Below are 22,285 nucleotides of genomic sequence, written 5' to 3'. Positions count from 1 at the left end.
AGATGAAGAGGCAAGGATGTTTCATTTAGTTCGTGACCTAAAGCACATGTTTAAGCCCAAATTGAATGTCATCAGAGACAGGAATGGAGCAGTACTAACAGAAGAACTGAAAATCAAAAACAGATGGAAATATGAGGGAGCGTTCAAATTTCTATGGCAATCAATAGACTATTCTAAAGCTTTTGCCTGCGTTTAGCATATGAATTTGTGGAAAATAATAATGAGTTTTCCTCACCACATTATCAAGTTGATAGCTGACGTGCACATTGAGCAGAAAGCTAGAGTAAGAACAGGTGTTGGATTAACGGATTGGCTTCAGGTCGGCAAGGGAGTTAGGGAAGGAAGCCTACTTTCTCCTCACTTGGTTAGTATCTATGTTGAGTTTACGCATGAAGCATTGGATGAACTGAAGACAAGAATTAGGATAGGTGGTAGATTGATCAGTAATCAGAGGTATGCTAATCATACAACGGAGTACTCTTCTGTAACGACAAGAAAGAACTAGGGCGAATCCTTGACAAAATTGACGAGATCAGTAAGAACAAAGGCTTCACCTTAATAATAGCAAGACAAAGTTATTGTTTGCAAAAGAAATACAGAAAGGAAAGCTCCTGAGAAACAAGTGTACCTTAATGGAGAAAGAATTAAGGAAGTGAAGCTCGAATATCTGGGGTCTGTTATTAATGTGAAGAATTGCTGTTCAGAGGACATCAGAAGACTAGGAATGGCTGAAACAACACTTAGAGACTTGTCTAAAATTTAAAAGGATAGATTTCTCTCCACAAGAACAAAGTTGGGGATTCTGAATACAGCTGTTTTTCCAACAGCGACTTATGGATGTGAGACCCGGAACCTAAAGAAGTCTGATAGAAAAAGGATAGTTCATTTGAGATGTGGTGTTACAGAAGACTGCTGAGGATATCATATACTGAAAATCAGATATGGACGGGTGCTAGAAAGGACCAGACATTGAAAGGATGGAAGGAGGACTTCTCAATACAGTAATAGAAGGTAAGGTTCCTGGAAAAAGAGGAAGGAATGAGATGGATGAATAGTGCGTCTGGAGTGACTGAACTTCAGAGAGTTGACCTCTCCAGAAACGTATACAACAGGACCACCTGGCTAGGACTGGTGCGGAATATTACCAAGGAAAGGACTGACCATACCGCATCTGATGATGTCCAGTGAGCTAAGATGGATGTGGTATGAATCTTTGTGCATGTACTGGTGAGTGTTTAGGTTGTCGTGAAGGATATATCATATAATTATATTTATTAAGTATAATTATTTTGTTTATTTATTTATTTTAATTAATTAATTTTTCCCCAGAGGTCAGGCTAGCGTAAATGATTAACAAAGCAGTCAGATTTATCTTTTGTGCAGTGTTATGTAGCTTGTGTAGTGTTCATATGTATGCTTTCCTGATGACGACCTTGATATAAAGATCGAAACGTCGAGTGTTATTTTCTTAATTGTAAGTAAAGTAATTGCCCTAACAGGTGTGAGTTTGTCTCCATAAATTCTACACAGTGAATACTGACTACCGTATAACCTTGTAAGAAGGGACGATGAGAGTTTAGTTTCTATTTACAGAAGAATAAATTAGAAGGAAATAAAAAAAAATCAGTTAACGCCTTTTTATTCCCGTATACGGGATTAGGCGAGGCCATTTAGCCCTATCTAACTTTTGGAGACTGAGTGGGCAGTTCAATCTCCACTGGTACCAATCAGAGATAGATTACCCAAGGCTATCACTAATTAAGCGGTACGCAGTTAAGAGAGACGGCTCAAATGTGCCGCCATCTCGTGGTCCCTAACCCTAACACAATATATTTAACGTCTGAAATAATGTGGGTTCTACGGTCGATTTTCTTGAGTTTACGGGACAAAAAAACCGAGTTTCCGGGAGGAAAAACCCGCTTGCCCGTGCCAGAGATCGACTAACTCGGGAACCGGTCGAAAAAAGGATTAGAAAAATTTCCTCTAGTCGCCGACCAGACTCGAAACCAAGTCTTCCTTCCTGCGGCTAAGCGCCGTGGTATGCAAACGCCACATCCACTGAGCTACATAGGCTCTTAGAAGGAAATTAAAAAACATAAAATTTTTAAAAAAATCTAAAATAATACTTTTAAAAATTCTTAACTCACACAATACTAATGTATTATAGATTTTCAACTTTTCATACGTGGGAGTGACTTAAATAAAATTATTATATTAGTGCCTTATTTTTCAGGAAATCTTTATAAGAGATTCTTTTCACGTTCAGCAAATTCTTGGCTCAATTCTTTGAACGATATTTAGTCTCGGCATTTCAAATTTGAAAAAAAAAAAAAAAAAAACCCTTCAGAATGGCTAAAGTCTCCAGGGAGTAACTACATTCTCTCATCATCATGCCTATCAAGGATTTAGGCCTAGAATGGCCTGTTCCAGCCTCAAGTCATCGTTGAATCGTTTAAGAGGACGTCCTGGTTTACTTTTTCCTAATGGCTTGTACTTTAAGGTTTGTTTTGGTAATCTTTCTGTTTTCATTCTTTGAACATGTTCCATCCATTTGTGTTTATATAATTTTTAATTTTTTCTATTACTGGTTCTTGGTTTAATTCTTTCATAATTTCTTCGTTTCTTTTGTGATCAAACAGAGTATACTTTGCAGTTTATCTCATAAACTTCATTTCTGCTGTTGTTAATCTTTGTCTTTTTGTTTTATTGTCCAGATTTCGCTTCCATACATTAAGACTATTAGGGCTAATGTATTGTATACTTTTAGTCTGGCTTGTTTTTGAACTAGGATTGGTGTAAATTTAGAGTTAATTACACCTGTTATTTTTAAATATTTTGCAAATTTTAGGTTTATATCTTTTTCATTTTCATATGTGATCATACATCCTAGGTAGTTAAATGAACTCACCTGTTCTAAAATCTTATTATCTATTTAGTTCTTACTCGATCTTGTCCTTTAAAGGCCATAGTTTTGGATTTTTTTCTTGATATTATCATTCCATAATCTTTGGTTATCACATTTAGATTTAAAATAGCTTTTTGAAAGTTATCTTCAGAATTTGTAATTATTATTTGGTCATCAGCAAAAAGGGAAGTGTTTAAGTTCACAGTAGGAGAAAATTTAATTCCTTGATGTAAATTTTTATTCCATTTTATTATTATTTCATTTAAGTAGATATTAAAAAGAGTTGCTGAGAGGGGACATCCCTGTCGGATCCCTTGGTTTATCTCTCTCGTATATGATAGCTCAAGATTTAATCTTATTTGTATTTGATTATTTTCATATATACTGTACTTGTGATAGCTTTTAGGACATTATTTAGTGTTTGTCTTTCTTTTAATATGTTAAATAATATGTTTCTTTTAACTTTGTCGAATGCTTTTTCAAAGTCTATAAATGTAATATGTGTTTTCTAAATTGTATTCTCTTCTTTTCTCTATGATTAATTTTAGGCAAAAGGCCGGGTCTATACATGATCATCTTTTTCTAAATCTATTCTGTACTTCTAAAATAAAGTTTTCAGAATATTTTATTAGTTTGTTATTTAAAATTCTGCTATATATTTTGTAACAGGAATTTAGTATACTTATACATCTCTAGTTTTTAGGGTTATATCTGCTATCTTTTTTAAAGATAGGAATCACAATTGCCTGCCTTTTTTCCATTCTATTGTGGGGGTTACCAGTTGAATAGATTTTATTTAAAAATAATAGGAGCCTTTCTTTGAACCTCATTCCTGCATATTTATATAGTTCTGAACCTAGCTATCTTCTCCAGGTGATTTTCCATTTCGTTTCTTTCAGGCTGATTTCTAATTCTTCCTTAGTTATTTCCTTTTCATTTTCATTAAATGTTTGCCAGTCATCTTTTTTAAAATATTTGCCTGTCCACAATTCTATATAGAAATTAAGAAGCTCTTCTAATTTCAATTCGGTGTTTAATTTTATGTTTTCTTTAGTATCTGCATTTAAGTGTTTCAAAATCTTATATACATTGGATCTTATTTTATATAAACCATGTTCTAAATTAGAAACAAATTTGTTCTATGATTCCCTATGTCGTTTTCTGACTTCTCTTTTAGCTATGGCTCTTATTCTTTTATATTCTATTTCTTCTTCTAATCTTTTACTGCTTAACCATTCATGATAGGCTTCTTTTTTCATTTTGATTATATATTTGATTGTGTCATCCCAGATCTTCCGTTTCTTCCTTTAATTGAATTTTTTGATGTTTCCTAAGCTTTCATTTGCTGCTGAATTTAGTATCGTTTTTATATTAAGCCATTATATTTCTATTTCTTCATTTTGTTTTATTTTATCTAAATATTGGTTAATTCTTTGTTCATATAGCCATTATATATTTGTGTCATTTAATAATCTAGTTTTATAAACAAATGTTTTAAATTTTCTTTCTGTTCTTGTTATTTGTAGCCATTTAGGTTGTAACTTAATTTTATTTTAACAAGGAAGTGGCCACTACTTATTTCATATCCTCTGTGAACTCTAACATCTAAAGAGAACTTTGATGTCTTTTCATTCAATATTAGATATTCAATATTAGATAAAATAATCTAATATTGATTTCCATCCTCTTGCTTCCCAAGTATATTATGTGTCTTTATGCTTATAGAAAGAATTCATTATTTTTAAGTTATTATAAACTACAAAGGCGATCAATTTTTTACCATTCCTGTTTAGAGTATGCTCTCCATATATTCCTATATTATTATTAATTTTCGTGTTTCCAATTCTTGCATTTAAGTCTCCTGCGAATATTACATAATCATTTTTATTTATTTTATTATATATATTTTGTAACTGATTATAAAAATCAATATTATCCTGTTCTCTTCCTTCTTCTGGGGCATATAAGCCAATTATTGTTAAATAACCTCTATCTATTTTATGCTAGCTTCTATTATTCTTTCATTCCATAATTTATAATGTTTTAACTGTTTTGAAAGGGAGTTATGAATCCAAATCATAACCTGCTTGTGCTTTTTGGTCTCTGTGAATCTACTATATATCACATTAAAAGTTTCGGTTCTCATGGTTCCTTTTAATTTCTTTTTTTGTTTCAGTGATTACTGCTATTTGTAAATTTCTTTCATTTAATATTTGGTCTAATTCTATTTCTTTATATGCTGTTCCTCTTACCTTCCAGTTTTCTATATGTATTATATTTTGTCGTTTCCATTTTCGTTTTACCTTTTCCATTCCAGGATCGTTTTCCATAGATTCATTCCGATGACCTTTTTCTGTCGGCTTAAAAGTAGAATAATGTTCTCCATGTCAGGTGACTAGTCTGGCGATGGATAGTCCAGTGGTAGGGCTTCTGAACTAGCCTTCTTCCAAATTTAAATCCATAGGTGGAATAGGGTATATTGAAGGGGAAAGAATATATTATAGTAAAATAGAGTAGAATTATAGTAGAGATTTATAGAGGGGACATAGATATAAGGCCAGAAATGGAAAGACCCCATGGCCCTCGAGTACTCTAATAGCATAAGGATCATAAAATAAGAAGATTTGGCTGATAAGGCCTTATAGGAAAGATTAAAGTGAGTGTATCATCCTCAAAGTAGAGGAAGAAGAGGATAGATTCAGCTAGGGGGACTATGGGAATGCCACTTCCATTACAATCAAGATAATTGCCCCATATGGCCGTTGGTCCAGTCCTTATTCGGTATATTCGGACCACTCCACTATATCTATCTATCTATATATATATATCCATATATGGTGGGCTCCCATATCCGCCACTCAGGGTGCGCCCTCTAGAGGTTACATGATTCCCCTAAAGAATTACATTCCCTCCTTCATACAAACGTTCACTTTCTGTGCTTGCATTTTCTACATGGGTGACTGTTCATTAGAATTGGCGTAGTGGATACAGACGATGCCCTCTGATCGAAAAGACCTGAATTCGAATCCCATCTAGGATGCAACTCTTACAAGGACTTTTCATTTGAAGGTGAGTTATCCGGTATCATCTAGCAAAAACAGGCAAACCAGAAGAACATATGCATTTAACGTACATAATACACTGACCTCCTAGCCTTAGTTGTCTCGGCTGTCAATCAAAAACAACTAACAATCATCAGAATTGGCATTGCTAATTCGTATTTCTCTCCCCCCTCCCGCCACTTATAAATCTGTTAAAATAAGGGCAGATGATATTTTACACTATTTACAGTTCAAACTCACAGAACAATTTTTCCTTCTTTTTTCGTTCATTCTTTCTACTGCTGTGTTTTGGAACAGTCTTTTTCTTTATATATTTCTAACGAGTATACAATTCGCAGTCTTCAAATCCAGGTATGAATATGTTTATTTTTGTTCTTTAATTTTCTTCCCATCTATGGTACTCTAAGCTGAAATACCATTAATATTATTAATGGTATTTCAGCTTAGGGTGTAAGAATAAAATATTATTATTACCATTACTTACTTACTTAATCCTCTTCATTCCACCTGGGAGCATAGGTCTTCCACCACCATTTCCCATCGGACTCTGTTTTTTGCTTCTGCTTTTATTTGGTTCCAGTTTTTTTATTAATATTTGTTATTTCTTTCAGTGTTGTTCTTTTTCATGTTTCTTTTGGCCTTCCTTGTCTTCTTTTACCCTGTGAGTTCCAATCTAGAGCCTGTTTTACTATTATTTTATCTTCTTTCCTGAACACATGTCCCAACTTGGGTTTCTGGTTTGTTCTCTGCCATAGTTCTTCGTTTGATATTTGTTTTGGCCAATATATTCCCAGTATCATTCTTAAACACCTGTTTAGGAAGACCTGGACATTGTTAACTATCTTTTCGTTTAACATCCACGTTTCTGATCCATTATTACCATTTAATAATATTAATAATATTAATATCATTAATGGTAATAATAATATTCTTACACCCTATGAAATGTAACATTTTTCTATACCCATTCTTCCCTCTGCAAAAAATGTATAATACCAATTAAACATGAACTCTTACCCTTACAAAAATCCGAGTTTAAATGAGAGAGATCGTGTTTCAATCAGTCAGCAATACCATGAATAAAAGAATGTCACATAATAATAACCAGTACGTAGCCAGTTGCCCCTTTAAAAGCTCTAGAATAAAGTTCTTATTAATTTGTCTGTAGTACTCCTAAACTGCATGCACTCATTTAAACAATTCAGCAGTCTAATTTATAAAACACATACCTTGGCTCTGTTTCTAATGAAATGAAAGCGATACTTATTAAACAGGAAAACATCAGTGAAAATAAAGAACATGCTCTATTTTTTTCATATTCTATCGTGCAGAGTAGTAATTGCAAGCAACGTTTTTTTACACGTCTTACATTCTTCGTAACTATTCAATGGCTAATATTTTAACAGCGGTAAAATTAAGCTAAACTTTTAGTAACAGAATAGAAAAGATTATTTTTTAAAAAACATCAGTTTACAGCTTTTTAAAGACTTGGCGAATAACTTAGTTCTTCGCCCTAATTATAGTTTTGCTGAATAAAATCCGTTGATTTTCACAGAAGAGTTCGCGCTTTTACAACAAAAGTTTCGTTCTTGGCTAGGGTTACGAGACGTCTGGAAAAAGAGGACATGCCCTATTTTATTTTATTTTATTTTATTTTATTTTATTTTATTTTATTTTGTATTTGCATTACGTCTTCAATGCGAAATTTTACCAGTAACCACACATTAAGTTGATAATATGGAAATTTTGTTCGAGCACATTTATTTAATAACATCGCGATGAATTAAGTAGAACCATATGTTTGCAACCTATCATTCCATTGTGTGACCTTTGTCGTTTTTTTTTTTTTTTTTTTTTTTTTTTTTTCTGGTGTTTGCTTACCCTATTCTTGGCTAACGTTGTCATTCTATTCGCGGTTAACTTCAATCAGCTGCCATACAGCAGTTGTAAAAAATCAGTTGTCTATGTTAATGATGAAAATTGCGTGGACATAGAATGTAACTGTAATTATAAAACATTTTCTATTTTGTTTTGTGGTTAAAAATAAAATTATAGCAGAAGTAATTTTGGTTGTGGGTTTCGCTAAACGAAAAATTTATGTAGTGACTTTATTTTATCAATAAACAGTAAAAAGCACATATGTACAGGTTTGCGGCAAGTTCACCTATATGCCGCTAGCTGTCGCTGTGTGGCGCCAAGTTTGCTTTGGTGAGCCAATAAAGTTAAATGATTTTATTTTCGTGGTGATTTTGACGATGTTCGAAAGTATGGCAACGTATTCATATTATTTTTTTTATTTTAACACTGGCAAAACTACTAGTAAACATGTGATTGACTGAATTATTTACTGACAGTAAATGCTGTGGGACGTTACAAGAAAGCGAAATTGCCATTCGAGGTTTTTTAAGCAAATTATCTGCAACGTCTATTAACGAGCAACCAGCATTTATTAGCTAAAACAAAACTACCACAAATACAACAGCCTCCATATTCTCTGGATTTGTTCCTGCGGAATTACCCTCACTCGGATTCTCAAAATATTTTTGAAAGGCCATATGTTGAAGCCACTATAATCGAACAAAAGGACATCTGGAAAGCGAACTTCAATAAACATTCCGAATCGTGTAGCAACAGTTAGGCGATAGCCTGAACGTCACAGAAGAAAGAACGTTTGATTTAAACAGACAACTTTCGATTCCAAAAAGCAATAACAGGCTCTTCGTATTACATTAACTAGAATACCTTTTTAAAAGGATGTATGTCCGTTATGAAATGTGGCGTGTAAGTGATTAGATTTACCTTTAAACGTGTATACAGCTTTTGGTGTTGAGAGTATCTTAAGTTTAGTGATATTAAATACAGCATCACAAAATGAACAAGAACTTCATTTAGCTATTAATATTTCGCTGGATTTTAAACCGACATCTTTAAACCACAAACCATTCACAGACACAAGCACTAACAATTAAGCAGTATTGTATTGGAAGTTATTCAAAATTGCAGTGAACATTAGAAAAAGGACTACCGTCTTATTTTAGCTTCCTCTAACGTAAGATAAAGATATTTACATAAAAATGAGGGAGAGAGAGAGAGAGAGCGTGTTTCAATCATTCAGCAATACCATGAATAAACGAATGTCACATAATAACAACCAGTACGTAGCCAGCTGCCCCTTTAAAAGCTCCAGAATAAAGTTCGTATTAATTTGTCTGTAGTACTCCTAAAGTGCATCAACTCATTTAAGCAATTTAGCAGTACGATTTGTTTATATTTATTTGTTTACTCGTACTTCTATAAAGAGGTTGCAGTCATTTTCTACAAATGCAGCGCGAAGATGGTTGGGTATTGCTACGAAAGATACACCTTTTCCCTATGAATTAGTGTTTTGAGAATACCTTATTGTTGCACTGGTGATGGCGTGATTGTTTATACTGTATATGTATCTTCCGGTGTGTGTGATGCTGACATTCTAATAAACATACAAAGATAACTAGCATGTCTAGAAAGGACAGACAGGTATTTTAATTCTTTCTCTGTTATAGAGTATATTTTAGAATAGTTATTTAAATATACTAAAAATAAATAAAGATAACACAAATATTGACGTAGCTGTCTAGGAAGGGCAAAGATTTTATTCTTTTTCTATTATGAAGTGTATTTTAGGATGTTATCTATTTAAATGCACTAATTAATGTAAATATAATGTGTCTTAGACATAAGACTATTTTGCACGCACACACACAAACACACATCGTTTACAGAGTACAGCCAGATTACAAGTTTGAGTACTTTATCTTTTTTTATACAGAAATTCGCTAGTCAGGAAAGAGGGAGATAATCCCCCCCCCACCTCGCAAACCCATTTAGTGACCACTATATTTCCTTTCCATATAAAATCAAAATAGTCCGCATACGCTAAATTTTAATATTTGAAATCTCTAAGGAAAAATGGGGTGGGTTGGTTTGGATTAAGGCCGAAGCAATTAAATCACCAAGGAGAAAGAAAAGATATTAGACTAGTCTCTGTTACTAAGGCCTTAAATCTTATTACGAAACTGGGCTAACTACTCCTCCCATTAAAAACACATCTAAAAGTTCTTTGCATCCTAGACTAGATTCGAATCTAGGATCTTGATAACAACAGATATCGTCATTATCGTCTGAGTTATGAAGTTCCCAAGATGGGAAGGGGTCTTTATCAAATCAAGGCTCTGTCAAATCAAATCAAGACTCTGTCAGTGTTATAATAAACAGAGATATAATAACAAAGCGCTGTTGATGATGGCTGGATTTTAAAGGCTGCAGTTTCTTATCACAGAAGGAAAACATACATAACTTGGCAAGTTGATTGAATTTAAGGGGAAGGGAGCTAACTAGTTGCTATATAATTATCTTTTAAGATGTATGTTACTGTTCGACCTCTAGTCCAAGCTGTATCTTAAAGTATTCCCTTCCCCTCAATCTTAGCCCCATCTCCTTAGGCTACACACTTTGTTCTCGGACACTATGATTACTTTATACGAGTCTATTGCGTTACTCCGATGTACATGGCTGTTCCTGCTGTGTTCCATAGTCAGGCTGTTTGTTGGGGGTCTGAAAAAAACTCGATTTTCCCGGAGGGAAACCCTTCCATCTTGTATGAGAGAGTTGTTATTGTTATATGAGATTACTGCCAGAGCGACTAAGGCTTATGAGGCGAGTGTATTATGTATGTTAACTGCGTGTTCTTTTAGTCAGTTTCCTGTTTTTGCAAGATCCTAACACCCGAGTATCCCGAAGGATACTCAGGTTTTAGATACTTTCCAACTCCGTATGAGCCACGATAACTCACCTTCTATTGAAAGCTTTGATAAAAGTCTTCTTGTCCTCAACGAATTCAAACTTAAGTCTTTCTAACCAAAGAGTATGAGTCCAACTTGCCTTCAGTTAAACAAGTCCTTATTTCACATAAATTTTTCTTGTCGATGATGAGAATGGGAACACACTGCATAATTCTTCCACCCCCGTGCTATGGAAGAATTATGCAATGTAATTTGGCTAAATAATAATACTTCACTTTTCTTTTCTTTTCATAGTGTAAAAGGAAAACCACATCGTGAGTATTTTAAAAGATAGTTTCACGAACGAAACCTTTAGTTCCCTATAATTTCACTGTTTCTAAAAGTAATTTGACGAAAGGAGTGCAAATATTTGTCCGATGCGTGTGTTTCCTGACCATGTACTCTGTTTTGAAGGAGAGAAAATCATTGCAATCTCCATAACGGACCGACTGACTTCCCTCCAGTTATTACTAAGACGTTATAAATGCTGTTTGTATTCCAGAAGAAATTCGAGCCCAGATCTATCCAACCAGACTCCAAATTCTGACCTTCCAAAGTTCTGACGTTTGGCTATCATTTTCAATTTTTATTTTTTTAACACAATGTTAGTCTCTCTAATTGGTGAGAAATGGATATTTTATCCTTATTCTAAGAGTTACTTTTATTGTCAAGTTGAAACTTTTAATATTCGTTTACAAAAAAAAAAAGGAATGCAATTACATTAAATGCCAAATTTCCTGGAACTCAATAATCCTATCCGCCAATATAAGTAGGAGTAGTAACATCCGACTCTAGACCACAGGTTCATAAACTTTTTTTTATCCGCAACTTTTTTTTATCCGCAACCACTTTTAAATAATCATGTAATCAGTGTAATTATGCTTGATGACGTTTATTTCTGCAAAAATAACTAAAAAAAGAGGAAAGATTGAGGTATATAATCATTCCAACAGTTCTATAATAAATATTTCATTTAGTCACGTATCATTGTTGGCTACGCCCCCCCCCCCCCTCCTTCCCCAGAATTTTTTTTGCGACGGCCCATAGTTTAAGAAACGCTGCTGTAGACAAATCTATTATGGTGCACCTCCCCCCCCCCGTTTTGTTTTGTTTTTCATACAACAAATCAATTATCTAAATTGATCTGCATCGATACTATATTCTAACAGAAGCAAATACGATATAAGCCACAATGACCACAAAAAGAAAAAAAAAATCATATTTGATTAATGTTATTTGAACGAAGAATCTACCCATTTTATCGCAGGAATAATTTACTGAATCAAATACTAATAAATTAAAGGTTCAGGAGTCGGCACTAGCCAACCACTACACTATTAGTTATGCTTGCCACAAAGAAATAGTACGAAGGGGGGATAAATTCTCCCTCTAAGAAAAAGGCTTTTTATTTATCCGCATATATCATAAGAAACATGTTTCTATTAATTTATAAATCAGGTGAATATTTTACGTTATGAGCGATATCTGAATCGATAAGTTATTCCAAAATAGCTTTACTGTCAACATAATTTGCCGCAAATGCATACGAAATATACTCAATGTACTGTTATGAAATATTTACATAACATTCGATGATTTCGATTAGTTCTAAAAAAATCCGAAAGGTAAATTTTGTATTTTAAATGCTTGCGGGGTATTTATTTGTAAGGTCATTAATATTAGGTTTCTTTTAAAACCTTTAATAATTTCAATAATAAAATCAATATTATTATTACTATGATAATGCTGATTTTATTATTGAAATTATTTTAGTGACTTTTCGATTATATATCTTATGGTTTTAAAGTTGACTGAGACGTTCAGTTGTTTATATATTGAAGGCACCAGATTAAAGTTTTAGCTGTACACGAATGCGTTCCATTTCCTGAAAGATATTTTGACAAAATAAATAAGATGTGATTCTTATTTATTTTGTCAATAAATATACGTGTACTTTTTATTGATTAAAACTATGGCATTAATATTACATAGCTATGCTTGATAGTGCGTACCACAGTTGCATGAGCAAAACTGACAAGGGGGAGAGAAATGAATAGTAGTTAAGAATAATTTCTGATATTTTTTTTAACTGTTCAACAACAACAACTACACACACCCACATACGAGAGACATTCATTTGAGTGTTTATATTCCGGCCAGTGTGTGGATCTTCCCACATTGTACACACAGTACGTACGGGCCCCTTGTAAAATATCATACATAACTGGGAAGTTAAGCATATATGATACGCAAGTGCGGCAGTCCAATTTATATTACGGCCAAAGCAAAACAAACGCTATGAAGCTAGCATATGGTTCTTCAGATGGCTTGCCTATTTGTGGGCTGAAAAATCAAATTAGCTATTTTACTTTCAGTTGAAAAGCGTTTATGAAGATTCCTCATGTCTCCGAGACAGAATTTGAACTCAAGTCTTTCCAAATAGCCTGTGACCAGGAACATCTGTCCATATTACCAACCTACAAATTTGGACTGCCGCTGTGAGTAAATGAGTGATGATATCTGCCCAATTTTGTCGAATGTTATGTTATATATATTTGCGGGATTGTACTGTTAAGAATGGTTAAGAGATTCAAAAGGGAAAGGGGGATTAAATGCATAGGGAAAATAGTAAAAGTCATGAACACGTACCAAACGACACCGACAAACTAGGAATAAGTGGATTTGTTGTTGTAAGAGCTTTGATTGGACGAGAACAACGCGTGCCCTCTATTGTTATGTATAGAAACAAAGATTAGAATTTGCTAAATTAGCAGATAAAATTCAAGTAGTTTGCATATAATAGCGTTAGATAACCTGATAACCTGATAACCTGATATGGCTTGATGGATTACAGTCCCTTGGACTTCTATCCCTTAATCGGTATGGAATAGTCTTGTATTAAGTGTTAGCGAGCACCTGGCTCACCCTATTTAGGGTTGTACGGAGGTACCAGAATCGATAAGCAAAGCAGCTTTCGGGCGCTTATGTTTCCACCTATCGTGTTCGTCATAATTAGATGACTCTTGAATGAGTTGATTTGGATAAACAGCTGCTTTGGCAAAATAAGCAGCAGCACTGTTATGGAGGAAAGTGGAAATATCTGGAATATCGGCATCTCGATGTAAGAGAGTATTTCTTACAAACCACGGAGCGTTGAAGATCATACGGAGGCACTTGTTTTGTATAACTTGTAGCTTTTGGATGTTAGTGACGGAAGTGTGACTCCAGGCCGGCGATCCGTAAGTTAACGATGGTCTGATAATTGTTTTGTAGATCCGTAGTTTGTTATCAGTACTGACTTGGCTTCTTCTATTGAGCAGAGAATAGAGTTGTACTATTGCAGAGTTTGCTTTTTTGCATGCATAAACTATGTGGGAGTTAAAGTTTAAACGGTTATCAAGTTGAATGCCTAGATATCTGGTGCTAGATCTCCATGGGATGGCTGTGTTAAAAAGTTTAACTTCTCCAACATGAGATGCTTGTCTTCTTGTGAAAAGAATGGCAGTGCTTTTATCGGCATTTACAGATATTCTCCATTTTTTGAACCAGTCTTCTAAATTTGTTGCTGCAGTTTGTAATCGTTGAGTAGCTATATTAGGCCTGAGAGATCTGCTGAGAATAGCCATGTCATCCGCATAACTAGCTATAGTGGTTAGTGATGTGCTAGGAACATCAGAAACAAAGATGTTAAAAAGAAGCGGTGAGAGCAGCGAACCTTGAGGGACACCAGCAGTGATTTTTTTCAGTGATGATCTAATTCCACGCAACTTAACCTGAATTTTACGGTCCTGTAGAAAGGAGTTAATAATTTTGGTAAGATAAAGAGGGATGTTGGCTGCAATTAATTTGTAGATGAGACCTTTGTGCCATACAGTATCGAAAGCTTTTGCAACATCAAGAAAGATAGCTCCTGTGTGCTGTTTCCAGTTAAAGCCTGTAGTGATGAACTCAGTCAGTCTGTGAATTTGCTGTGTAGTGCTATGTCCAGTACGGAAGCCAAATTGTTCTTTCGGAATTATGTGATTTTTATTCACCTCCTCATTAAGTCGGTTGAGAATGACTCTTTCTGCTATTTTTCCTAGGCATGATAGAAGACTGATGGGTCTATAGCTCTGTGGCATCTGAGGCGCTTTACCAGGCTTGAGAATAAGGAAAATATCGGCTTGTTTCCATCTTGAGGGGAAATAATGAATTCTCAGAATTGCATTGATAATCGCTACTAAATGCATGACAGCTTTGTGTGGGAGGGCTTTAATTGTTTTGTTGGTAATTTCGTCCGGGCCAGGGGCTTTTTTGTTTTTAAGCTTCCTAATAATTGAATAGACCTCTTTAGGTGAGGTGGGGCAGATATTTTCACAGCTACAAGATCGCCGAAGTACTGAACGTACCCTACGATGTATCTTTTCTATGAAGACTAGATCCGCTTGCGCATAATTAGGACGGCACTGAAGTTGCAGGGCTTGAACGAGCGCTTCCGCTTTTTCGTTATCTCTGTAAACAAGGCCTCTTTCTCCGTGAATGGGCTGGATGTTAGAGCGATCTGTACGGAGAGCTTTAGTCAACTTCCACAGAGAATTATCTTCAGTTTTGAGAGAACAGAGTTTTCTTTCCCATTGCTGGTTTCTGTGATCTTTTAAAGCGTAACGGACTAGGTTGGACGCTCTGTTTAGTTCTCGACGGTCTTGCGGAGATAGCGTGTTGTGATAGCGGCGTCTGAGCCTGTTTTTGTTCCTTATCAGAGCAAGGATTTCTGCAGGAAGTAGGTTGACTTGAGCTGGGGTAGAAGTAGAGCAAGCTGCGGATAAGCCAGCCTGTATTTTAGATTCAAGATTGTTGACTGCCGCGTCAATTTCTTCACGGGTGGAAATAGTCGGTACTGAGTCTATGATAGTGTTCATTTTATTCTTGAATTTTGCAAAGTTTGTGTGGGAATGGCTGGGAATGAGCTCAGGCTCCTCCCCTAAACTTAAGAGTACTGGATTGTGATCTGAGCTTAGCTCGTCAATCACTTGAAGTCGGAAATGATGAGAAATATTGTTAAAAATAGCAATATCTAAAACATCAGGTCTGCCGATCGCTCCGTAGTGTGTTGGCTCAATCGGGCCTGCAATAACGATATTTCTCTTCAAGGAAAAGTTATAGAGGATCATTCCGTTGTTATTAAAGCTTTTGCTGTTCCATAAAGGATGCTTGGAATTGAGGTCTCCAGCTACAATTACTGCTTCATTTGTATCTAGTAGCTGAGAGAGATCAGAGGGGAGTAGAGGTTTGCCAGGGGGGTTGTATACAGAAAAAATCTTTAAGCTGCCTGCATTGTTGGTAAGAATTTCTATGCCCGTCTCCTCGAGGTTAGATGTAGTAATCTTCTTAGTCTCATTATAGCGAATGTTTTTTCTGACAAAGATGGCAGTGCCTCCACCTCTGGCATTAAGTCTGTCATTTCTAAGTAACGAGTAGTTTCTGAGTTTGGGATTATCGCAGGGACGTAGGTGTGTTTCGTTAATGAGGAGAATATCAATCTGTAAATGATCTGTAAGCTCCTGTAATTCCAAAATTTTGCTGTTGAGACCGTTTGCGTTCCAGAATATTATCTGCATAGAATTTGATGTTAAAGCCGGATTAGTCATTAATCATGGAGAAGATGACTTGAGTATTCCGAAGGAATTTGTTGGTATCGGCCTGGCTTGGATTTGTTTTGCTGAAGGCCATTAGCATCTCCCCAAGTGAGGCAGCGAGTATTGCTGAAGAATTTGGACTGCTAGTTGTAGGGAGTACCTTAGTGTTACTCGAGGAAACCACAGAAGCATAGGATTTGTCTGGTGTAACTTTCCGCCCTTGGAATTCAGGCACGGATCTCACAATATTTTTCTGAGTGGGCTGAGTTAATTCCTGTCTAGGCTTTTGAAGGTTGGATGGGTGGAGAGTGCAACCCCTGTAGTTTGCAGGGTGTGGGCCACTGCAGTTCGCACATTTAGCAGGTGTGGTCTTTGGCTTGACGCAAGTGTGCGAGGGATGGTTGCCACCGCACTTCACACATTTGTAGTCTGCTCTGCATAGCATTTGCGCATGCCCAAATTTTTGGCAGCGATGGCATTGACCAGCCGATGCCTTTCTTCGTAGTGGTTCGGTCTTGATGACCAAGTTGCAGACTATTTTAAGATCGTAAATTTCCCTCTGGTCTTTACTGATCTCTACTAAGACCAGAGGCATGGGACGCTTGTCTGCGCGATACATTCGCGAAATCTTGACTGGCTCCAAGCCTTGTAATCTGAGGTCAGTAGCTATTTCGTCGGTTGTTATGTCTTCTACCAAACCTCTGATCACTACCTTGAGGTTCTTTTCACTCTTAAGTTGGTAAGTATGGTATGGAAATTTATGATCGTCCATAAGTCTGGTTAACTGGCGGTAGTCCGTTGTTCCTTCAGGCTGTATACGTACTCCGTCATCTGTGTTTTTGGCTGACGAGAACTTGATGTTGCTTTTCTTCATCGTCTCTGCAAGCAACGACCACTTTTCTTTAGATCGCAGTACTACTGGTGGGATCCTCTCTTTGGGCTGTATTGGTATAGTTGTCTCAGTGCTTGCACTAGATTGTGCTGATGTGTCCATTTGAGAGACAATTTCTTGTTCTGCAGCAAGAGACTCTTTCTTCCTCTTCTTTCTGCTGACTTCTTGGTAATCATTATCGTCTGTGTCAGTTGTAGCGGAGGATTTGACGCTGTCATGTGTAGGGCGAGGAGAAAGTTCGGAGGTTCGAGGGTCTTCATTCTCGACCTCCATAATCTGGTGAATTTCTACCTTTCCTGGCCATTTTGTGTGCAAGATGTTGCCTATTTGCCGAAAGATAGCGAGAAGTTCCTTGAAGGAGAGATCTTCATATGGTGAATCCATAATGTAGACTTGAAGTGGGGGAAAGGACCTGCCTTGTCCCTTCAACCACCGAGTGTTGTACTGGGCGGGAAACAGGAGAGAACCTGGAAAATATTTTTGAAGTTGAAAGGAAAAAGTCTTACCTGCTCTGATGTTCGAGCACGCTGGTGGCGCATCAAATAATCACTATTTAATTTCAGTGTTGAAATAACTCTGAATTAAACATTAAAAACAATTAAAAACAAAACTTAACTTCACGCTGTACTACTACAAGGAGCGCTGATAAACACGTCTGAACTCACTGAAAAACAACAACAACCACCAGATAAGATCAATATAATAGCGTTAGAAATCTATAACTGTGTTTTTAACAGGCAGAGATTCCTAACGATTGTGTTTTAACAGTTACGAGTCAAACAAGCGGATCATGTGACTACATGCTTAACGGTTCTTAACAAAACGTACCGTCAGTATATATCTTAACAGCTGCTAGTAAACCAAAGCAAAAATTTCTACTCTCTCAAATGAAGATAAGTAGGCGATCTTATAAAGGGATGGAAGCTTTTTTTCTCTCCTTCCGTTAATGCGTTTTTTAGCCCTCCTGTAAAACAGATGAACGGAATTTACATACCACATACAAATATTTGCAGACCTCAAGTATCTGGGCGTATTATGAAACTAATCTCTCTCTTTTAAGGTCAGAAATATTTTTAAAAGAAATGGTTATATTATCATTTCTAATTACTAAATGTTTTTAACAACTGGTAATTCCTTGCAAATGATAATAATAATACTCTTCATATTAGCAATTACAAATAGTAATGCAAAAATTGTTATTTCGAATTTCTTATGAATTATTATTTTTATTACGTTTCTCAATTATTCATAACCTTAATTATGATATGATTTATGCTCAATATCAAATATACGTTTTTATTATGACAAGGAATGATTTCACATTTAAATAAATAACGCGACATCTTAATGTTAATATTTCCATACAGTAGTTTGAAATAGTTAAAAATTGAGTTTTTTGATTTCTAGTGTCGATATTTTTGTGATTTTCGTCAAAATTATCACGATATCACTGATGTATTCAAATTCTATCGAATGGTGGTGCTCATAAACAGGGCCGTACTTATACTTTTATCGAGGCTCTAGAGTGCTCCGGGCCCACCTAATTGTTTGGGACCTTTAAATTGGCTCTAATTTTTCGGGGACGGGGGTCAGCTAGAGCCTCGTAAAAATCTTACAAGTTAAAAGTTATAAAAAATGTTTATGAAAGGTCGAATTTTTAGCATACATACTAAATTTCATTAAACTCCGTCCAACCAGAGCAGAATAATTAGTATCAGTTCAAATCGTCTTGCCAATAAACTGAACCGCGTGTACATCCTAAATTCGGAATTTTATTAATTTCATCCAATGGTGGAGTTATGGCAAGATATAATTTCGCTGCGTTTTACCTTTTAAATACTGGAATAAAAATTCGATTTAAAGCAACTCATTTAACTGAATAAAAAATTTAAAAAAATGGGATGGCTTAATAACGTTTTGTAAGGACACCGAATTTCAACAATATCAGTCCCAGCAACAGTGTACGTATATATGGACAAAACGAACTTACTCATATTAGTTACGATTAGGAACACAAGATGGCGATGAATGTTTACCGTGCTGGCTACGAATGCACTCACCTGCTGTGATAACAATAGATGGAAAATGGCCTTCAACAGATTTCCAAAAGTTAGGGCAAAACATGTCACATATATCCATTGAGGAATTAAAAAAAAAATCTAAATTCAGCTATAATTAAAAAAGAAATAATAATAAATAATCCTAAGGAACGTATAAACATCTGCATAACTAGCACCTCAACTGCCATTTTTCATTATGGTACAGCTGCAATTGTCGTTTTTGTCATAAAATAGTAACCAGCACGTGTTTATCCATCTTCTGTAATGCAGTAACACTGAAATACTTCACAGCAATTTGAATATTTTAAAAAAGATGAAATTGAAAATTCAAAAATTGAAAAGTTTGGCTTGACAGCTATCTCACGACAATTGAAAGAGTAAAAGAATCTATGAAATGATTTTGGAGAGGATCCAATCTTATAATCAAAGACAAATTTTAGAATGTTAGAAACACTGAAAAAATTTATATTATAAAGAAATGAAGAAAACATATTAAGCCTAATTCTTACGATGTCTGTTATTAACCTGATTATAAAAGAATATCAACGAGAGGCTACTAACTGTTTCTTTACATTTTAGTTCTCAGAATCTCAGGATATTTGAGAAATATCAACGAAGGGAACTTTTTAATCTTTTATTAAAGTTCGGTTTTTCTACGTTTATCAGGGATTTCTTCAACAAGAGCAATCATGTAAGAATGATTTTTTGTTTTCTCATGCTTTATTCCATCCCGTGTGTTCACGGGACCGGTTTGCCCTGCTTTGCGGGATGAAAAACCCCAGATAAACTGGCGGAAAAAACCCTGCTGTCCACGCCCAAGACCGGCTAACTTGGCTATGGCTGAGGAAAATCCTTAAGCTCCTTACGTCGTCGACGGGAATCGAACGTAGGACATTCCTTCCCCAGGGTTATGGTTGCGAAGCGCAAAGCCACTAGGCTAACCGCGCGGACAGTACAAGGTATCAACTGGTTCAGAAGTCTCCATATCAGAAAAATCTAAAGTCGTCGACTGATTCTCTTTTATAATCCCAGTAAATATTCTAAAACTTCGCATTTTTTTTGTCAGATTAATATGGCAGCATTGAAAGAAAAATTACGTAATCATCAGACGCCATTTTGTATTATATCCATTTAGCCAATCACGACAGCTTGGTCGACTGGTAGGTGTCTTTTCTCTCTCCAACCTACAGGACGACCGGTGATTGGAAAGAGGGGTAGGTTCGAATCTTACTTGATGGTCGTAAATTTAAATGCTACATGAGTTTCAGTGTCTGGTGTGAGGCCACCACCCTACTGGTTTGGAAACCTGAAGTGGTTTAAAAGGTATCGCGTTTCTGGATTAGCTAACCCATAGCCAAAGAACAAACGATCGTTTTCCCGAAAAAATGAAGTCTTACCCGAAGAATCGACATTTCATTGATGGAAAATGTCAAGATGGATGCGATTGATTCCTGCAAACCTGTGACGCCTCATTTTCAGACCATCCGAGTAGCTAGAGAAAAATGTGTTGAATATTTACAAAGTAACTACGCGAATAATAATGATAACAAATAAATAAAAATATTTTATTTATTTCATTCCAAATTCAATTATGTCTATTTGCTCTTTAATAGACCTTTATATTATTTAACGGTCGAATAATTTTCATTCATTCAGTTTCATGCATACCATTCCTTGATGGTTTTGCTGTTTCCATACACACTAACATTTTTTTATTTATTTTTGCTTCTCTATTTGCAGGCGAAGCCAACTAGCAATTCTAGTCATGATATTTTCCCGATCAAAGAACAAGAACCAGAGATAGATACATTTATGAGCAGCCCTGATGACGACCAGAACTTAGACTTTGAACCCTTATCCTACCCTCCTGACATAACTGAAGGTAAGTCCTAGATTTATTATTTCAGACCAATTTAAACTTTCTCATAGCTTGCCGATATAAATTTTCTTTTTCATACAATTAGCAATTATTCGCCATTCCTCATTTCTGTGGCTTGTTCCAAATCGGCGTCACGTTCTCTAGAGAAAACACTGGACATGCTTGTGGTAACGTTCGAAAAGTTTCATATATCGTTTGTTCAAGCGGTCAATACGGAATAAATATCCGGTCCTCGGCTTCAGTCAACCTCGTTATTCGATATTCAATTTCAAATTCATTATTGGCCTTTCTTCCGCGACTTCCTGCTTACATTCCACTTATCCACTGATGTCTTAAAAATATATTGATTTTTATACACTAAAAAAAGTGTTGGCAATCACCTGTTGGCAAAGTCACTTTCACTGCACGCCTCTTTATTTCCATGCAAATTGAATTCTTTATGAACTAATGGGCAAAGTAGCATCCGAATTTGAACCCAACAAAATTTATCAATGCATCAACTTCCTTATTTCACGGCATATAATAGTGAATATTGTTGACATAGTTTTGTGCACAACCAGTGCTTTTTTTCTGACGGTACGCAGTACTGGCACCTTTTTTCTTAAGTTTTTAAAAATTTGCAATTTATTGATAGCAAAATGTATTATAAATATTCCGGTAGATGGTACTGTGTTCAAAAATCGAATTTTCAGTTTTAATTACTCATAAGTTGTTACCTTGATTTCATGTTTCATAGGTTGGTACGCAACCGGAAACTAATTGGAAAAAAAACGGGAAAAAATCATCTAACACCTTTTATTCTCTAAATGGAGTAGATGGATTTCTTTTAACTCTAACTACCTAACTAATAGAAATGGGAGAATGGCTTATCTCCACCCTTGATCGTCACCAAAAGCTGAGCCTGTGGCTGTTAAATGATTTTAGAGGCATCCGAAAATACGAAAAACGAAAGAGATGCCACTATCTCGTGTTCCCAAATCCCAACACACTTGTATTGTTGTCTGAAACAGCGAGTTATTCAGCTGATTTTTCTATGTGGAGTTAAAAACGCT

General features: G+C 35.5%; 1 protein-coding gene across 4 annotated transcripts in view; it reads left to right on the top strand.

Annotated features, from left to right (window-relative positions):
- The window catches only part of LOC150093132 (uncharacterized), a 423,272-nt gene that overhangs the window by 25,056 nt on the left and 375,931 nt on the right, over window positions 1–22,285 (top strand). For 3 of the 4 annotated variants that reach the window (XM_090413312.1, XM_090413313.1, XM_090413316.1), the window contains exon 2: window positions 21,095–21,236. In XM_090413312.1, the coding sequence (XP_090269438.1) occupies window positions 21,095–21,236 (142 nt within the window). Of the gene's footprint in view, window positions 1–9,451; window positions 9,484–21,094; window positions 21,237–22,285 lie in introns of those variants that run through there. The other variant, XM_090413315.1, reaches the window with a different exon arrangement.

The sequence above is a fragment of the Typopeltis vanoorti genome, chromosome 24 (assembly GCF_054136105.1).
Source record: "Typopeltis vanoorti isolate ZY-2024b chromosome 24, IOZ_Tvanoo_1.0, whole genome shotgun sequence".
NCBI lineage: Eukaryota > Metazoa > Arthropoda > Arachnida > Uropygi > Thelyphonidae > Typopeltis > Typopeltis vanoorti.
This window is presented reverse-complemented; position numbering and strand designations above follow the sequence as displayed.